The 16,872-nt window shown below is 42.3% G+C and overlaps 2 protein-coding genes across 2 annotated transcripts in view; one reads left to right on the top strand and one right to left on the bottom strand.

Moving 5' to 3' along the window:
* Positions 1-11,672, top strand: part of RPGRIP1 (retinitis pigmentosa GTPase regulator interacting protein 1) — a 61,971-nt gene extending 50,299 nt beyond the window's left edge. The window contains 4 exon segments of the mRNA XM_008062397.2: positions 2,677-2,869; positions 4,723-4,807; positions 8,040-8,170; positions 11,479-11,672. Of these exon segments, the coding sequence (XP_008060588.1) occupies positions 2,677-2,869; positions 4,723-4,807; positions 8,040-8,170; positions 11,479-11,591 (522 nt within the window). The 3' untranslated portion in view covers positions 11,592-11,672.
* Positions 11,673-11,860: 188 nt separating this feature from the next.
* Positions 11,861-16,872, bottom strand: part of SUPT16H (SPT16 homolog, facilitates chromatin remodeling subunit) — a 41,249-nt gene continuing 36,237 nt past the window's right edge. The window contains exons 23-26 of the mRNA XM_008062396.2: positions 14,780-14,909; positions 14,072-14,201; positions 13,860-13,937; positions 11,861-13,205 (exon numbers count right to left, since the gene is read on the bottom strand). Of these exons, the coding sequence (XP_008060587.1) occupies positions 13,060-13,205; positions 13,860-13,937; positions 14,072-14,201; positions 14,780-14,909 (484 nt within the window). The 3' untranslated portion in view covers positions 11,861-13,059. The remainder of the gene's footprint in view (positions 13,206-13,859; positions 13,938-14,071; positions 14,202-14,779; positions 14,910-16,872) is intronic.

Raw genomic sequence — 16,872 nt, 5'->3', positions numbered from 1 at the left:
CTCACTCTGTTGCCCAGACTGGAGTGCAGTGGCCGCTTCCGGCCACCGCAGCCTCGACCTGCTGGGCTCCGGCGATCCTTCCGCCTCAGCCTTCCGAGTAGCCGGAATTACAGACATGCGCTACCACGCCCGGCTGATTTTTTTTTTTTTATTTATTTATTGTCGAGATGAAGTCTGACCAAGTAGCCCAGGCTGGTCTCTAACCGCTGTGCTCAGGCAATCCTCTCACCTCCACCTCCCATCCACTTGCTTTCTAAGAAAATAAAAGATGGGATGAGGGCAGGTCTTTGGAGAAGTTAGGGCACTGACCTGGGAGCCTAGAGGAAAACAATAGCCAGGAGGATGCTCACAGATGGAAGGGAGAACTAAGGCTGGTGGGGCACCGTTCTGGATTGACTCATTACTGGTGTCATGACACTGGCTTGCTGCCAACACTGTGGAAGAAGGGGACTTATGCTGGCCTCTGTAGCTCTGGAAACTGGAGGGATGTCAGCCCCTCCTCCTGGTACCCCTAATGCCAACATGGATGCAGGGACAATCAAAAGTGAGGACAGTGGTGGTAGCAGTGACTCTGAATTAGAGTTGAAAGTATTGGAGTTCCTGTGGGAAGGCAGGGTGGTCTGGTGACCTCCTTGGTGACATGCACTTAGGTGAGCACAGGAGGCACTGGTCAGCTGTTTGCTTTTTTTTTTTTTTTGAATTGGAGTCTCACTCTGTCGCCCAGACTGGAGTGCAGTGGCCGCTCCTGGCCACCGCAGCCTCGACCTGCTGGGCTCCGGCAATCCTTCCGCCTCAGCCTTCCAAGTAGCTGGAACTACAGGCGCGCGCCACCACGCCCAGCTAATTTTTGATTTATTGTAGAGATGAGGTCTTGCCAAGTTGCCCAGGCAGGTCTCGAACCCACGGGCTCAGGCAATCCACTCACCTCAGCCTCCCAAAGTGCTGGGATTACAGGCTGAGCCGCCAAGCCCGGCTGTTGTTTGCTTTGGTGGCTGAAGCAGCTACCAAATTTCCACTATCAGTTGGGTGGTCTTTTAGGTCCTAACTACAGGAAAATGGTGGATTAATTTTTCTTTTTTCTTTGAGTTGGAGTCTCACTCTGTCACCCAGACTGGAGTGCAATGGCCGCTCCTGGCCACCACAGCCTCGACCTGCTGGGCTCCAGCGATCCTCCCGCCTCAGCCTTCCAAGGAGCTGAAACTATAGGTGCGCACTACCACGCCCGGCTAATTTTTGATTTATTGTAGAAATGAGGTCTCGTCAAGTTGCCCAGGCAGGTCTTGAACCCGCAGGCTCAGGCAATCCACTCACCTCGGCCTCCCAAAGTGCGGGGATTACAGACTGAGCCCCTGAGCCCGGCCTAATTTTTCTTTTCTTTTCTTTCTTTTCTTCTCTCTCTTTTTTTTTTTTTCTGAGTCAGATTCTCACTCTCTCACCCAGGCTGAAGTGCAGTGGCACACTCACTGCTACCACATCCTCCACCTGCTGGGCTCAGGGGATCCTTCCGCCTCAGCCCTCCAAGTAGCTGGAATTATAGGCACGCACTACCACACTCGGCTAATTTTTCTTGATTTATCATAGAGACGAGGTCTCACAAGTTGCCTAGACTTGTCTTGAACCCATGGGTTCAGGCAATCCTCTTGCCTCGGCCTCCCAAAGTGCTGGGATTTCAGGCTTGAGTTACTGTGCCCAGTGCATTAATTTTTCATTAAGGAAGTTGAGCCTGGGAGTGGTGGCTCATGTCTGTAGTCCCAGCACTTTGGGAGGTGGAGGCAAGAGGATTGCCTCAGCCCCTGGATTCAAGACGAGCCTGGGCAACTTGGCAAGATCGTGTCTCTACAATAAATCAAAAAATTAGCCAGGCATGGTGGCGCACCTGTGGTTCCAGCTACTTGGAAGGCTGAAGCAAAAGGATCACCTGAGCCCAGCAGGTTGAGGCTGTGGTGGCCGTAAGCATCCCACTGCATTCCAGCCTGGGCAACAGAGTGAGACTCTGACTCAAAAAAACATTAGTAATAATAATAAAAACTAAAATTTTTTTAAAAAGCTATCTGTTCAAAAATGTGTTTTGATTCTTTTTGCATGTGAAGATGGCTGAAAAAGGCTTACATTGAGAGATGATTCCCTGGGCTGGTGGAGAGAATTACTGGGTTCTCCCTTATACATTTCATGGCCGGGTGCGGTAGCTTACACCTGTAATCCCAGATCTTTGGAAGGCAGAGGCGAGAGGATTGCCTGAGCTCAGTGGTTCGAGACAAGCCTGGGCAACTTGGTGAGACCTCGTCTCTACAGCAAATCAAAAAATAAGCCGGGTGTGGTAGCACGCGCCTGTAGTTCCAGCTACTTGGAAGGCTGTGGTGGAAGGATCACCTGAGCTCAGCAGGTTGAGGCCACAGAAGCCGTGAGCGCACCACTGCACATCAGCCTGGGCGACAGAGTGGGACTCCAACTCAACAACAACAAAACAATTCACACAGATTAGCTGTGGCAATTCAGTTAAGTTGTCTTTTGGTGCCAGTTTTACTGATAACTTGGTTCTCAGAGAGCAGTGTGTTAGATGGAGTATGCTTATGGTTTATTTCTCAAGCATACTGTTAATGTGTTAATCGAATGGAGTGTGAGCACTTGGAGCCTCACCTACCTCTGGGAAATAAATAAGCATTTTTTTCTTATCAGGATTCAGAGAAGATGTGCATTGAAATTGTCTCTCTGGCCTTGTACCCAGAGGCGGAAGTTATGTCTGATGAGAATGTGAAGCAGGTGTACGTGGAGTACAAATTCTACGATCTACCCTTGTCAGAGACAGAGACTCCAGTATCCCTGAGGAAACCAAAGCCAGGAGAAGAAATCCACTTCCACTTTAGCAAGGGTGAGGCACCCTGTGTGTTGGGTGGGGAAAGGAGACTGACAGATGTTTACACTGAGGGTGAGAACTACTCTGGATTTTTGATGAGGTGAATCCAACTGTTTTATTATTTTGTTTATCAATGTAGTACATGCATATGGCTTTAAAATGTCAAATAGGCCCAAACAGGTTTTTAAAATAAGCAGTCGTTTGCTCCACTCCTTCTCCACAAATCACTCCCTCTTCCTCCTCTCCCTGTCTCCGTCTATCACAAACACTTTTAACTTTTCCAGCTATTTCTTCTGTTATTTACCTTCATATTTCTGAGTAATTTTTTCTTTTTTTTTTGAGATGGAGGTCTCACCACGTTGCCCAGGCTGGTCTAGAACTCCTAGGCTCAAGCTATCCTCTCACCCCAGCTTCTGAATAATGTTTCTGTTGTAATTTCCTGATTCTCCAGTTTTCGACACTATCTGCTGACTTCCTTTCTTGGACCATAAAATTTAGCTCTTTTGTGCAAAACCCAAGTCCCTTCTCTCCCATACAGTTGGATCCTAATTTTTATTTAAATCTATTTTAATTGTTTCTGTTATTATGGATATGTAAATATTAGTTCTTGGAGAAGCAAGTAGTATGCAATAATTGTATTTCCTTTTTCACTTTTTTCTGGCTTCAAGTTTTCATTTTCATTATACCTATTGTAATTCTTTTCACATCCTTCAACAGCCTTTCCAAATTTTCAAATCAAGTGTCCACTTTTTTCCTGGACACCTTACTCTATGCTCGCATTCTTTTCCAAGCCCACCGTTTAGCTATTATACCACTATTGCCCTTGGAGAATTTGACCCAGTTCCCTTCTGTACCGGATTTGCTGTCTCCTGGGTCCTGTGTCATCCTCCGTTTGTGTTATTTTATTTTAATGGATCATTTTCCCCCAGTAGCTTTTAAAGAAAGGGTATATTGGAGGTAAATATTTGAGAAAGCCATTCATGAAACATCTTTTTTTTTGCCGGGCTCGGTGGCTCAGCCTGTAATCCCACGTTTTGGGAGGCTGAGGTGAATGAATTGCCTGAGCCCATGGGTTCGAGACCAGCCTGGGCAATTTGGCGAGACCTCATCTCTACAATAAATAAAAAAAAACTAGCAAGGCGTGGTGGCATGCACCTGTAGTTCCAGCTACTTGGAAGGCTGAGGCGGAAGGATCGCCGGAGCCCAGCAGGTGGAGGCTGCAGTGGCTGTGAGCAGGCCACTGCACTCCAGCCTGGGCAACAGAGTGAGACTCTCACTCAAAAAAAAAAAAAAAAAAAAAAGAGGAAGAAGTAGAGGTCAGTGTTGAGGTAGGTGCCTTGAGCTGACCCTGCCACAAAACCCAAACTCGAAAGAATCAATGTTTTAGAATTCTTACCAGCAGTGGAGTGGTGACAGCACATTTGTTTTGGCATACAGCAGGAACAGCTTTCGATGCAGATTATAATGCTTCCTTTATGTCAGCAGCCAACAAACGTTTTCTTTTGTCAAATAGTAAACAGTTTAGGCTTTTGGGGGCCATGCAGTCTCTGTCACAACTTTTCAACTGTGGCATTGTAGTTCAAAAGCTGCCATAGACAATATATAAGCAAATTACTGTGTGCAATAAAACTCTGTTTACAAAAACAGGTGGCCAGCCCAGAGGCTATAGTTTGCTAACGTCTGCTTTTTTAAAATTTTATTTTAATTATTTATTTATCCTATTTTAAAGATGTGGGGTACAATTCAGGATTAGGCATACAATAACCTGTGCTTTCTATCACTGTTTTGCATCCACCATTTATGGAAGTCTTAGTGCCCAAATAGCAACAGTATATTTTTTTTGCTTTTTCCTCTTACCCTTAATCCAGTGATAGATCTGGACCCGCTGGAGCAGCAAGGCCGAAGGCAATTTCTGTTCACCATGCTGAATGGACAAGATCCGGAGCAAGGACAGTAAGCATCCGCTCTCCACTAAGAAAGAAAGGAGATGTCAGACAGGAATTCCGAAATGCGAACGTGTTTTTGTGCTGATGCTGAATATTTTAATAACTTCTTTGGAGTTACTTTGCTCTTAATGTTTCCTCTCGACCTGAGTCTAATTCATGTTTATGACTGATTAATTTTAGAGTCTCATAGGTTTAGCTCATTTCTCACCCATGCCAGTTCAGTGGGCACTTTTTTTTTTTTTTTTTTGAGTCACTCTCACTCTGTCGCCCAGGCTGGAGTGCAGCGGCACGCTCATGACCACTGCAGCCTCGACCTGCTGGGCTCAGGTGATCCTGCCGCCTCAGCCTTCCAAGTAGCTGGAACTACAGTTGAGCCACCATGCCCAACTAATTTTTTTATTTATTGTAGAGACGAGGCCTCGCCAAGTTGCCCAGGCTGGTCTGGAACCCCTAGGCTTAGGCAGTCCTATCACCCTGGCCTCCCAAAGTGCTGGGATTACAGGCTTGAGCCACCGTGCCTGGCCTAATAGGCACTTTATTTGTGTGACAGCAATTTATTTGTGACCAAATGGAATTAACAAAATACTTTGACATTCTAAGATAATTTGATTCAGCTTTCACACATGCAGTACTATAGTTAGCTTACCAAATATTGTACCTTTATCATATACATTTTTATTTAAATTTTAAAAATTATTTCTTTGCAGGAATATTTTTATTTTGATATAACTAAGTAAATTCTAGATATCCTTTAAAGTTTTATTTATTTATTTATTTGAGTTAAGTCTCTGTCTCCCAGGCTGGAGTGCAGTGGCACGCTCACAGCCACTGCAGCCTCAACCTGCTGGGCTTAGGTGATCCTTCCACCTCAGCCAAGTAGCTGGAACCACAGGTGTATGTCACTACTCCCAGCTAATTTATTTACTTACTTATGGTAGAGAATGAGGTCTTGCCAAGTTGCCCAGGCTGATTTAGAACTCCTGAGCTTGCCTTTGCCTCTCAAAGTGCTGGGATTATAGATGTGAGCCACTGTGCCCGGCTCCTTTGAAGTTCTAAAAAAGTCAACTGTCCTTATTATGCCTATAACCTGAGAAGACATCCTTTTAGAGTTTACAGATAAATGCATGGGACATACTTACACTAAAAAAAAATTATTCACTGTTTAGCTGAAATTCAAATTGAAGTCAGCATATGGGTTTTGTTTTTTAAATCTGGCAACCCTGACTCCACATACATGTGGGTTAAGAAATGATACACGGTTGGTGTTTTAATCTATGACTCCTCTAAAGGGCCAATACATTTGTTTGATCTGTTTTTACTTTGTCTTCATTTGGTCATAGAATAGACTGAAAAAGCAGCCGACTGAAATAAACAGTGAATTTGACTTCGACATCACTGTGGGTTCACACAGCGTACTGATAACTTTTGGAATGCAAAGTCATTTGGTTATTTCCCTTCTGTGCTAATGTTAAATTTAGCTTTTACTCTTTTTTTTCCCAGCATTCCCAGAACTCTTTCTATATTCCCCTACAGTGGTAATCCTTTTCCACGCAATTTCAGATTTTGATGGATTTCAGCTTGACTTTCTTTTTGCCATTATAGTATAGCAGACAGAAGAACACTGACTTTGTTATCAGGTTGACCTGGTTTTGAATTCTGACTCTTTCATTTATTAGCTCTATGATCTTTGTGATATTATTTAATTTGAATGATCTAGTGAAGATAAAACTGAGATAACATAGTGCGCATAAGGCCCTTGGTACTGTGCCTGGCGCACAGTAATGCTAGTTACCATCCCTTTCCTGGAAGTCAGCATTATCTCTTTTCTGTTGTTGAAGTCCTCAGTAATGGTACAGAAACTGAGTCATAAATGAATAGTGCCTGATGGACTGAGAATATGTCCTTTTCAGTAATTCCTTCTTTTCAGCTTAATCTTATTTAGCTATGCTTTTAAGGCTTGAATTTTTAGTCCTATCCCTGATACTCTCTATTAGCTAATATTTGCTTTTAAAAAAGTAATATGCTGGGTACAGTGGCTCACACCTGTAATCCCAGCATTTTGGGGGTGAAGGCCAGAGGATTGCCTGAACCCAGGGGTTCGAGACCAACCTGGACAACTTGGTGAGACCTGTCTCTACAATTAAAAAAAAAAATTAGCCAGGCGTCATGGCGTGCACCTGTAGTTCTGGCTACTTGGCAGGCTGAGGCAGGATTGCCTGAGCCCGTCAAGGCTACAGTAGCTGTGAGCATACCACTGCTCTCCAACCTGAGTGACCAGAGTGAGACTGACTCAAAAACAAAAATAAGCCAGGCTCGGTGGCTCAGCCCGTAATCCCGCGCCTTTGGGAGGCTGAGGTGAGTGGATTGCCTGAGCCCGCGGGTTCGAGACCCGCCTGGGCAGCAAGACCTCATCTCTACAATAAATAAATTAAAAAAAAATCAGCTGGGCGTGGTAGCGCATGCCTGTAATTCCGGCTACTTGGAAGGCTGAGGCGGAAGGATCGCCGGAGCCCAGCAGGTCGAGGCTGCAGTGGCCAGGAGCGGCCACTACCCTCCAGTCTCAGTGACAGAGTGAGACTCCAACTCAAAAATAAATAAATAAAAATAAATAAACGTTCTCCTTTTAACTTCCATAATCCTGGGTTTTTTGTATAACACCTTCACGGCCCATGTTAAATCTTTAAACAAAATTGTAAACCATCTTAGTAGAACATCATTTCAAGAGTCTTAGTTCCCTCTACTAAAGGCCTGTTGCTACTTAAATTACACCGATTATTTACTTTTTGCTTATTGTCATCTTGTAGAATGGAGGCAAGGGAAAGGTGATCAGAGATGACACTGTATTGTTTATGATTACTTTTATCCTTATTTTATTTACTTAATTAAATTTTTTTTTGAGTTGGAGTCTCACTCCATCGCCCAGACTGGAGTGCAGTGGCACACTCCTGGCCACAGCAGTCTTGATCCGCTGGGCTCCGGCGATCCTTCCGCCTCAGCCTTCCGAGTAGCTGGAATTAGAGGCACGCGCTACCATGCCCGGCTGATTTTTTGATTTATTGTAGAGATGAGGTCTCGCCAAGTTGCACAGGCAGGTCTTGAACACGCGGGCTCAGGCAATCCACTCACCTCAGCCTCCCAAAGCGCAGGATTACAGGCTGAGCCACAGAGTCTGGCCCCTTATTTTAAAAGCATGAAGTATCCCAGCAGTGGTGAGTTAAATGAAATTGTTTTTTTTTTAGTTTAAAGTTTACAGTGGTAAGTGATCCTCTGGATGAAGAAAAGAAAGAATGCCAAGAAGTAGGATATGCATATTTTGATCTGTGGCAGATCCTGGAATCAGGAAGAGATATTCAAGAGGAAGAGCTAGATGGCAAGTAATCTTTCTGTGCTTCTAAGTTCCATTTATTTATAAGGAAATCGTGCTAGTAATGTATACCTTTTCATTTTAACATTCCAATACATAATTATCACTGTGAAGTTGATGAGACTAAACTGGATTGAAATCTTTTTATTCCTGGATCAAGTATGAAATTAATCACTTGAATACTTTAGCTCTCATATACCTTATTACAACTAAAATTTATTTTGAATCTCCAGTGTTTGAGGTGGAGAACTTTTAAAAGCAAAGTTCTTTTCTTTTCAACCAAAACTAAAGATCAGAATTTCTGACCTCTCTTGAGCATGTAAGGTTTGTAAAGGCAGCTGACACTCCTTCTGTTAATGTGTTATCATGCACCCAGTCTCTTAAAGACACCAACTTGTCTTCTCTTCCCTTGCATTTATTGGTCACCAAGTCCTATCCTTTCTATTTGTATTTTGACAACATTCCCATGACTGTAAGTTTTCTAAACTGGTCTTTCTGTAATGGTTTCTTTCACTCCATTTCCATCCACTACAGTAAATGTTTCTAATAGTAAATTTGATCATTGTATTCTTCTCAGATCCTTTTACAGTTTGCTGTAGATCGGCATGTTTTAAAAATATTTGCAGCCGGGCTCGGTGGCTCAGCCCGTAATCCTGTGCTTTGGGAGGCTGAGGTGAGTGGATTGCCGGATTGCCTAAGCCCGCGGGTTCGAGACCCACCTGGGCAACTTGGGGAGATCTCATCTCTACAATAAATCAAAAAATTAGCCGGGTGTGGTAGTGTGCGTCTGTAGTTCCGGATACTTGAAAGGCTGAGGCAGAAGGATCGCCGGAGCCCAGCAGGTCGAGGCTGCTGTGGCCGGGAGCGGCCACTGCACCCCAGTCTGGGCCACAGAGTGAGACTCCAACTCAAAAAAAAAAAAATATTTGCGTTTTAATGCCTTTATATGGGTCTGCTTTGTCCTCATTGCTTCCATTACCTTACATACCTGGGACTTCACCCATCTTATTTGTTAAGATCTGTGAGGTTTTTTTTATTTTTGTTTTTTTTTTAGTTGGAGTACAGTGGCACACTCATGGCCACCCCAGCACTGATCCGGGCAATCCCATCACCTCAGCCTTCCAAGTAGCTAGAACTACATGCACACACTACCACGCCCAGCTAATTTTTTGATTTATTGTAGAGATGAGGTTTCGCCAATTTGCCCAGGCCGTTCTCAAACCCATGGTCTCAGGCAGTCCTCTCACCTCGGCCTCCCAAAGGGTTGAGATTACAGGCTTGAGCCACCGTATCCAGTCTAGTTTTTTTTTTTCCTGTTAGGTATTTAAGATTATCTACTAGACCAATGTTTTTGCCAACATGCAGTTGGATGTTGAAATTTAATTAGTAGGTCACCACCAGGATTTGAAACAAGCAGAGCAAAACTGTGGGAAAGAAGATATCAGAGTACATTACACATATTGTTTTGTGAAACTTATTTTATATAGTGTTTACTAAATTGTGATATAAAATTATGCTTACTGATGCTAATTTTTTTTTTTTTGAGGAATACTCCTCAGACCAAGGCTACAAAGTTGATACTTTATCTAGAAGACCACAGTTGATAAGAAAAAAAAAAACTTTAGTAAGGTTCTCCAGTATATTTTCAACTATGATCTTGAGCAAATGATTTAACCTCTCTGTGTTTCCTCTACCATAAAATGAGAATAATAGCAGACCCTCTTAGGTTGTTTTGAAGATTAAGGGAACATTTAAGTAAAGGATGACAGGAGGTCTGAGGAAGGAACTCAGGACAGTGCCTGGCACATGACAAGTGACCTGTGTTAGCTATTTTCCAACCCACTCCCAGTTTCTTCTCCGATATCCATCCCTATACATGGCATGCTCTTCCTGACTTCCATGCCCTTTGCACATAAGGAAAATCCACTTGTCTATTCCAGTGACCTCAAAATTCCACAAACCAATGCATACTTGATTTTCACTTTGATTTGTTTAATAATCAAAAGAAAAATTTAGTCATTTCCTCATGATGGTCTCCTTGTCACTCAGGCTTAACACGTGGGTCTGATTTTTAAAACTCTGCTTCCTAGCCCTTATCACTTCAAAACTCAGTTCCTTGAAATACTTGATCAGTCCACAATAACCATCTCGTATTTCCTACTCTTAGCACTTCCATTCCAAGCACTTTACTGAATCTGTTCTTATGTTTCACCTAATTGCCAAATCCAACTAGCTTTATTACTTATCTTATTTGACCTTTCTAAACCTCGATGCCACTGCTCATTCTCCTTTTTAAACTGTGGTCTCCCTTGGATTTTAGGACATTTTAACTCCCCATGACTTTCTGGGTGGTCCTTCTTTCCTTTGCAGGTTTTTCTTCCTTGTCTATTACTTCAACTGTTCGATTCTCCTTGGTCTTTTTTGCTTTCCTCCATATACTGTCTTCCTGGGCAATTGCATTCATTCTCAAGAGTTTAATTTAGTCTAGAAATGACCTCAAATCTAGGTTTCTAGGCCAGATTTTTAATACAATCTAGAATTACACCAGATTAATAGATATCACTACCTGTGTCCCTCTGGTACCCCAAACTCCCATGATTACAACTTTGTATCTTGTATTACCTACCCACCTCCATCTTATCCTTGATTCCAAACTATTTCTTACTCCCAACATCCAACCACAACACTGATTTTACCTCTTAAGCATTTTGAATCTGTCCCCACCTCTCCACTCCCAGTGTTAAACTTCAGACCTTCATTCCTCCTACAATTACCACGGTAGCCTTATAACTCCTCTCCCTGGTCTACTTGTACCCCTTCAATTGTGTACTCCAAATAATAGTCATCTTCCTGGAACTTACACAGAAACAGACACTTCTAATACCTTCAGTTGGACCAAATTCCTTAGACCAACAAGGCCCTTTCTGACCTGGCCCCCGAGTCCTGTGCAGGCTAATTTCTGCCACTCCTTGCAGTTTTCCAACCACATTATGGTCTCATGACTTAGAGTATCTTCTACTTTTTAAAGACTTGCTCATGAATTATGTCCAGAAATCCTCTTCCAATGTTTCTATCCTGAGTAGGTGCCCCTTTGTGTGTCCCCAAAGCACCCTGAGCTTTCATTTGTTGCAACACCTACACACTATATTGTAGTGATCCTATTTTCCTTTCTCCTCCACTAAACTGAGTCCATCCTATGAAATGTGCCAGTAACCTCAATCACTTATTATCCCCAGCATATACCCAGATAAATAACAGGTAACAAGTGTTGAATTGAAGGCAGCTGCCGCCTGACACTCTTCTTTTCCTTTCAGTTGTTAGCCCTGAAGACCAGACTACTCCAATAGGAAGACTGAAGGTGTCCCTTCAAGCAGCTGCTGCCCTCCAGACTATTTACAAGGAGATGGCGGAGGATTTGTTTTCATGAAGAAACAAGTGCTAATCCGTTCTAAAGTCTCTAGTCTCCGAGGGAACCACAGTAAAAAGTCTCTTATAAAGTAACTTGCTAGAATATGAGCTTGGTTTACTGTGATGTCTAGTATCTCTCAACCTACTGATGAAAGTTTAGAATGATGAAAGTTTGTTTTTGTGATACTAACTGGATTAAAGGCATTTCTCCTCTAATGCCTTAGTGCTTTACCAGGTGAGAAGCAGGCTTAAGGAACTGCGAAAGAACAGTCACAAAAGGTGAATTTATAAAAACAAAACAACAAAAAAACCCACAGTTTATTTATCTTTTAGTTCTTCCAAAATTGAAAATATCAAGTCCTACTGCTAAGGAGAAAAACAAACAAACAAACATAAAACCAGAGACCCCTCCCCCCTCCTCTTAGTCACAGAACACAGAGGAAACTGCAGTGGAACAGGCGGGTGCAGAGAACCAGAAGGGGAGGATGGCAAGATAAACTCCCCCAATACGTAAAAAGCTGTTCAACAGAACTATGAGAAATACAGGGCAATGCAAGACAGGTAAAAATAAGGAGCAGCAGTGACGAGAGGCTGTGTTGTAGATAAGGCCTCCCTTCCTCTTCTCTTTTCTTGTCAGGGTATTCTAAGCCCAAGATATGACTTGCCCCTTCCAGATCTAAACGTTGCCTCTTCTGAGCCTTCCTCTAGATTTTGCTAGAAACAGTACATGAGGCACAAACTATTCTTCCTTAGACATATCAGGAAAAATAAGAAGACAGTAGTAACTTTGCCTTCTATCATTGTACCATGTGTGAATTTTTAAGGAGAAATAACCAAGCCAGGGAGTGTCACTGCTTCTTATGTCTTCCAAGGCAGCAGGAATACCTCAGAATCTACATGAGGAAAGAAAGAAAGCAGGAAAACTCAAGACGAAGGTGCCAGCCCAATCTGCCTCACTAGCTCAAGTTGTATGGTTTATCACAATCATTAGCAAATTCCAAGAACCTTTTCTTGAGCATTGCAAAGATAAAACATAAAGAGACATGAGGAAGGTCATAGCAGTAGGGTAGGATGGTAGACTGAATCTGCTGGTCAAGAACCATGGTACAGGTAGTTAAGGGTCACCTTGTACTATTGTCTTGGAAATATAGCTTTGAGACACCACAAAATACGATGTCAGAAGCCATCGATGTCCTGGTAGGTGACAGGAAGAGAGAGGAATGAAACGGTATTTATTAATAGCGGGAGCCTCCGCCCGTCTTCAAGAACACCTCCTCCCTTGCCATCTGAATGGGGCCATTGGCACGTGTCCTGGTGGGCCTGGAAATCCCCGAGTAGATTGGTCCACACAAATGGCCCCCTAAACCCATAAACACAAATGGCAAAACTTCAAATGAAAACAAAAGGAAAAATACAGTTTCTATGTCATGTAAAATTTTCAGGGGTTGGCTGGAGGAAAAATGGAACTCAGGCCCAAAGTTCAGACGTTACTTCCTCTTTTTCTTGGGGGGTGCAGAGCTGTGTCTGGAACCACGGTTAGAGCCACGGCCTGAACTGTGCACAGATGCCTTCCTCTTCCGGCTCATACTTCGACTCTGTTCTTCTTCTTCCTCATAACGACTTTCACGATCCGCTAGGAAGAAGACAGAGGCATTATTAATTAGCATTTGGTAAACTTCAGGTTTTATTTTGGAGTCAGACCTGAGTTTTAAACTTAGTCACTTGCTAATTGTGTGATCTTGGGAAAGTACTCAACCTTTCTGAGCCTTGGTTTATTTATAAAAGGGAAAATTATTCAAGGATTAAATAAGGTAACCTATGAAAAGTACCTATCACGATGCTACACACTAGATAATAAATATTTCCTTGTCATCTTTAACTTGTATTTGGGGCTTGGTTTCAGAGTAGCTAGATTTGTATTATAAAGACATTCCTTAACTGGAAGAAGCCCAAAAAGCTCGACCATCTTAGGATTTAGGGTTGGAAACTGAAGAGGCTAGTTCTGGAGTCTTACAAGACTATATGGCTGTCATGATTATGTGTACACTGGAAACCTGAGCAGATGAAAAAAAGCATCCAGTTAGGCAGAGTCATACGCACTGGAGAGTACGGGCTTCATTTTCTGCTTTGGTCAATGAAGTTGCAACTGTGGCTCCAAATCAGTTTTATAGTGTTCTTTTGTTACTCTATTAGGCTACTAATACTAACACCTCAAAATACTGAAATGCATTAAAAATTTGTGTGCAAATAAATAAAATTTAAAAACTTAAAAAAAAAAAATGATTACCTTTTCGAGCCTCTTCCTCTAGTTCATCCCAATCTTTTCCACTCTCTTCTTCACTGCCCAATGATTCCTTAGAATAGTCTGAAATAAAAATGATTTGTTACTACGCAAGAATGAATGGAATGACAGAATTCTTCCCTTAGTCTAAAAAAGTAGTTTTCAGAAATTATATTAGATTAGGAAGCCATGAAAAAATTTTCCCTACAAAGACTAACCAGATTCTTCTGCTTCAGATGAATAATCTTCATCACTGTCCTCCTCCTCTTCTTCATAGTCATCTTCTGAAGGATTAAAAGTCTCATCTTCTATTTCAGATTCTGAATCCCCTTCCTCAGCATCACTCCCCTAGTGAGTCAGAAAGAGCATAATACTATTTACTCTTTTTTTCACATTTACCTTATTAATTAATTCAACCCACTCAGTATGCCAGCCTTTTATGAGGAAAAAAAAAATCGGAGAGACCAAGAGATAAAATGATTTGCCTGAAATTACTTGTAAGGTACAATTATTAGATACCTTGAATAACTAATTCATATTTCTGAACAATTTACTTCATCCTTCCTTATCCAGGAAATTAACAACAGAAACTCTGTAATAATGTATTAGCAGAGGTAGGAGGACCATTTTTTAGGAAATAATTTTTGCAAAATGCCTGCAAGAATCCCCCCCCCCCAAAAAAACCAAGACAATCATTGGGGAACAGTTTTTGTAACTTCAGAGAAATTTTATCAGTGCTACTATTGCCCAATCAATTTATCATTTACCTGTAAAACTAATTTGGAAAAACAATAATGCCAAGTTGTGTTCAGAGCTTCTCCCAGTTGGTCTGGTCTTTTATGTGCTACTTATATGCCATTCTGATAACTGCCCAAATGATAGGGGGCAACACTGTGTACCAGAAAAGAAACCCCACACTCACGCACCTCACCCTCAGGCTCCAGGAAAGACCAGCCACCTTGTTCAAAGAAGCCCTCGGGGTCATCAACAATGGTCTTCATGATTTTAGTCCAGTTGAGGGACTGTACTCCTTCTGTGTACTTAAGGTCACAGGAACTGAAAAAAATGACATTATAAAGTCAAAACCAATCTTCTACATTTTCTGAGAATGTCCAATATCATCTTGGTTATTAGCATCCCTAAAAAGCTGGTAATCTTTTAAAAAATACATGGGAATAACACATTCTTTGCACTATGCCATCAGAACGTCAGCCCTCACAACAGAGCAGCATTCTAATGGAAGTACACTCTGTTCCTCAACCAAGTCCGAGCTCACCCTCTCCTTCTTCATTTTCTTTCTAAAGCACCAATTTCCCCTTCTTCACTTAAGTCTTTCCTCCTTTTCACCCGTGCTTTTCCCTCTCCCTTACTGAGACTAATCTTATTTGCAAGTAGTCTTAATTCATAACCACTTCTGTGATTCTTATTTTTCAGCTTTGATCACTCATACTTAGACTTAAGAAATAAGGACTATTTTTACTGGCTCTAGCCTTCCCTTCTCAACCTACCACTGCTTTCCTATGCCATTTACTTGACAAGATCTATTTGAAGGTAGGGACAAATTATTTTACTACTTAAAGTGCCCTGTATTGAGGTGCTCAAATGACTTTCTCTTACTTTTGTTAAGAGCTGACTCAAAGTGCATAAGAAGAGAAAAGGAAACCAATAAATGACAATAGTATGGGTATCAAAAACTTTCAGCCTAAAACCTGAGAACCAGTGGCATAAATCCACTTTAGGTAGTATCACATATACGGAAACTTCTGCTTCCAGCCATGAGGGAGTAACAAGTACTAGATCTAGTTTTCTACTCTAAGCAACTAGAAAACAAAACAAACAAAACAAAACAAAACAAAATATGAAACAAGTTATCAGACACTGGATAAAAAACAGCACAAGACTATAATCTCTGAAGGAAGGAAGCAAAGTTTTGTTTCACATTTGCCCCTGTTCTATCTGGAGGCAGTTTCCAGTCTCCTATGTAGGAAGGGAGAACCCAACTAGAACCTAGTGGTCTCCAGGAAATGAGGGGTGGGGGAGAGGGGAAGAGAGGGTGAGAGGGAGGGAAGGAGAGAGAAAAAGATTTGGGAAGGATAAGACAGCGTGTTAAGTACTAGAAGAAGAGCTACACAGAAAATTCTAGAGACCTGCAGAGTCCCTCAAGACTTTGATGGTATGAGCTGGGTGTAGTGGCTCACACTTGTAATCCCAGTATTTTGGGAGGCTGAGGCAGGAGGACTGCTTGAGGCTAGTAGTTAGAGAGGCCAGTCTGGGCAACATAGCAAGATTTTGTCTCTACAAAAAATTTTTAAAAATTAGCCAAGCATGGTGATGCGTGCCTCTTGAGCCTATGAGTTCGAGGCTGTGGTGACCTATGACCACCCAACTGCCTTCCGGTCTGGGTGACAGTGAGACCTCATCTCTAAAAATAACGAAACAGGCATGAGAGAAAACTGGGTACTGCGCAAAGAAACACTGGAAAGCAGTAGGCCAGACAATTCCCAGATCTCACACAGAACTAGAAATAATTGCAGTCCTACAACTTCATTGAAGAGCTCTCACAATATACAGGGCAATGGGTAGAGTCCTCAGAAGAGTATCGCGTTGGCAGTAAATCCAATCAGCCCTTAACAGAAGGCTGTTCTAAACCCACACTAACGGCATTTGAGAACAAGCCATGAAAGATCAAAGAGAATCCAAGTAACTTGACTGTATCTTAGAATAAAATGCAAAAAAATTTAAAATAATGTAATAAAATGTAATACCCAAAAATGGGAAATCACAATGTTTGGCAACAGATCACAAACTACCAAGAAGCAGGAGAAAAACCAATCAATAGACACAGATCCAATAAATGCAAAGATGACAAATAAAAAAAGCAGACAAGAGCCGGGCTCGGTGGCTCAGCCTGTAATCCCGCGCCTTTGGGAGGCTGAGGTGAGTGGATTGCTTGAGCCCGCGGGTTCGAGACCCGCCTGGGCAGCGAGACCTCATCTCTACAATAAATCAGAAATCAGCT

The sequence above is a fragment of the Carlito syrichta genome, unplaced genomic scaffold, assembly GCF_000164805.1.
Source record: "Carlito syrichta isolate Samal-C Ts95f unplaced genomic scaffold, Tarsius_syrichta-2.0.1 Scaffold305690, whole genome shotgun sequence".
Lineage (NCBI taxonomy): Eukaryota > Metazoa > Chordata > Mammalia > Primates > Tarsiidae > Carlito > Carlito syrichta.
The sequence above is the reverse complement of the archived record's forward strand: the minus strand, read 5'-3'. Positions and strand labels throughout refer to the sequence as shown.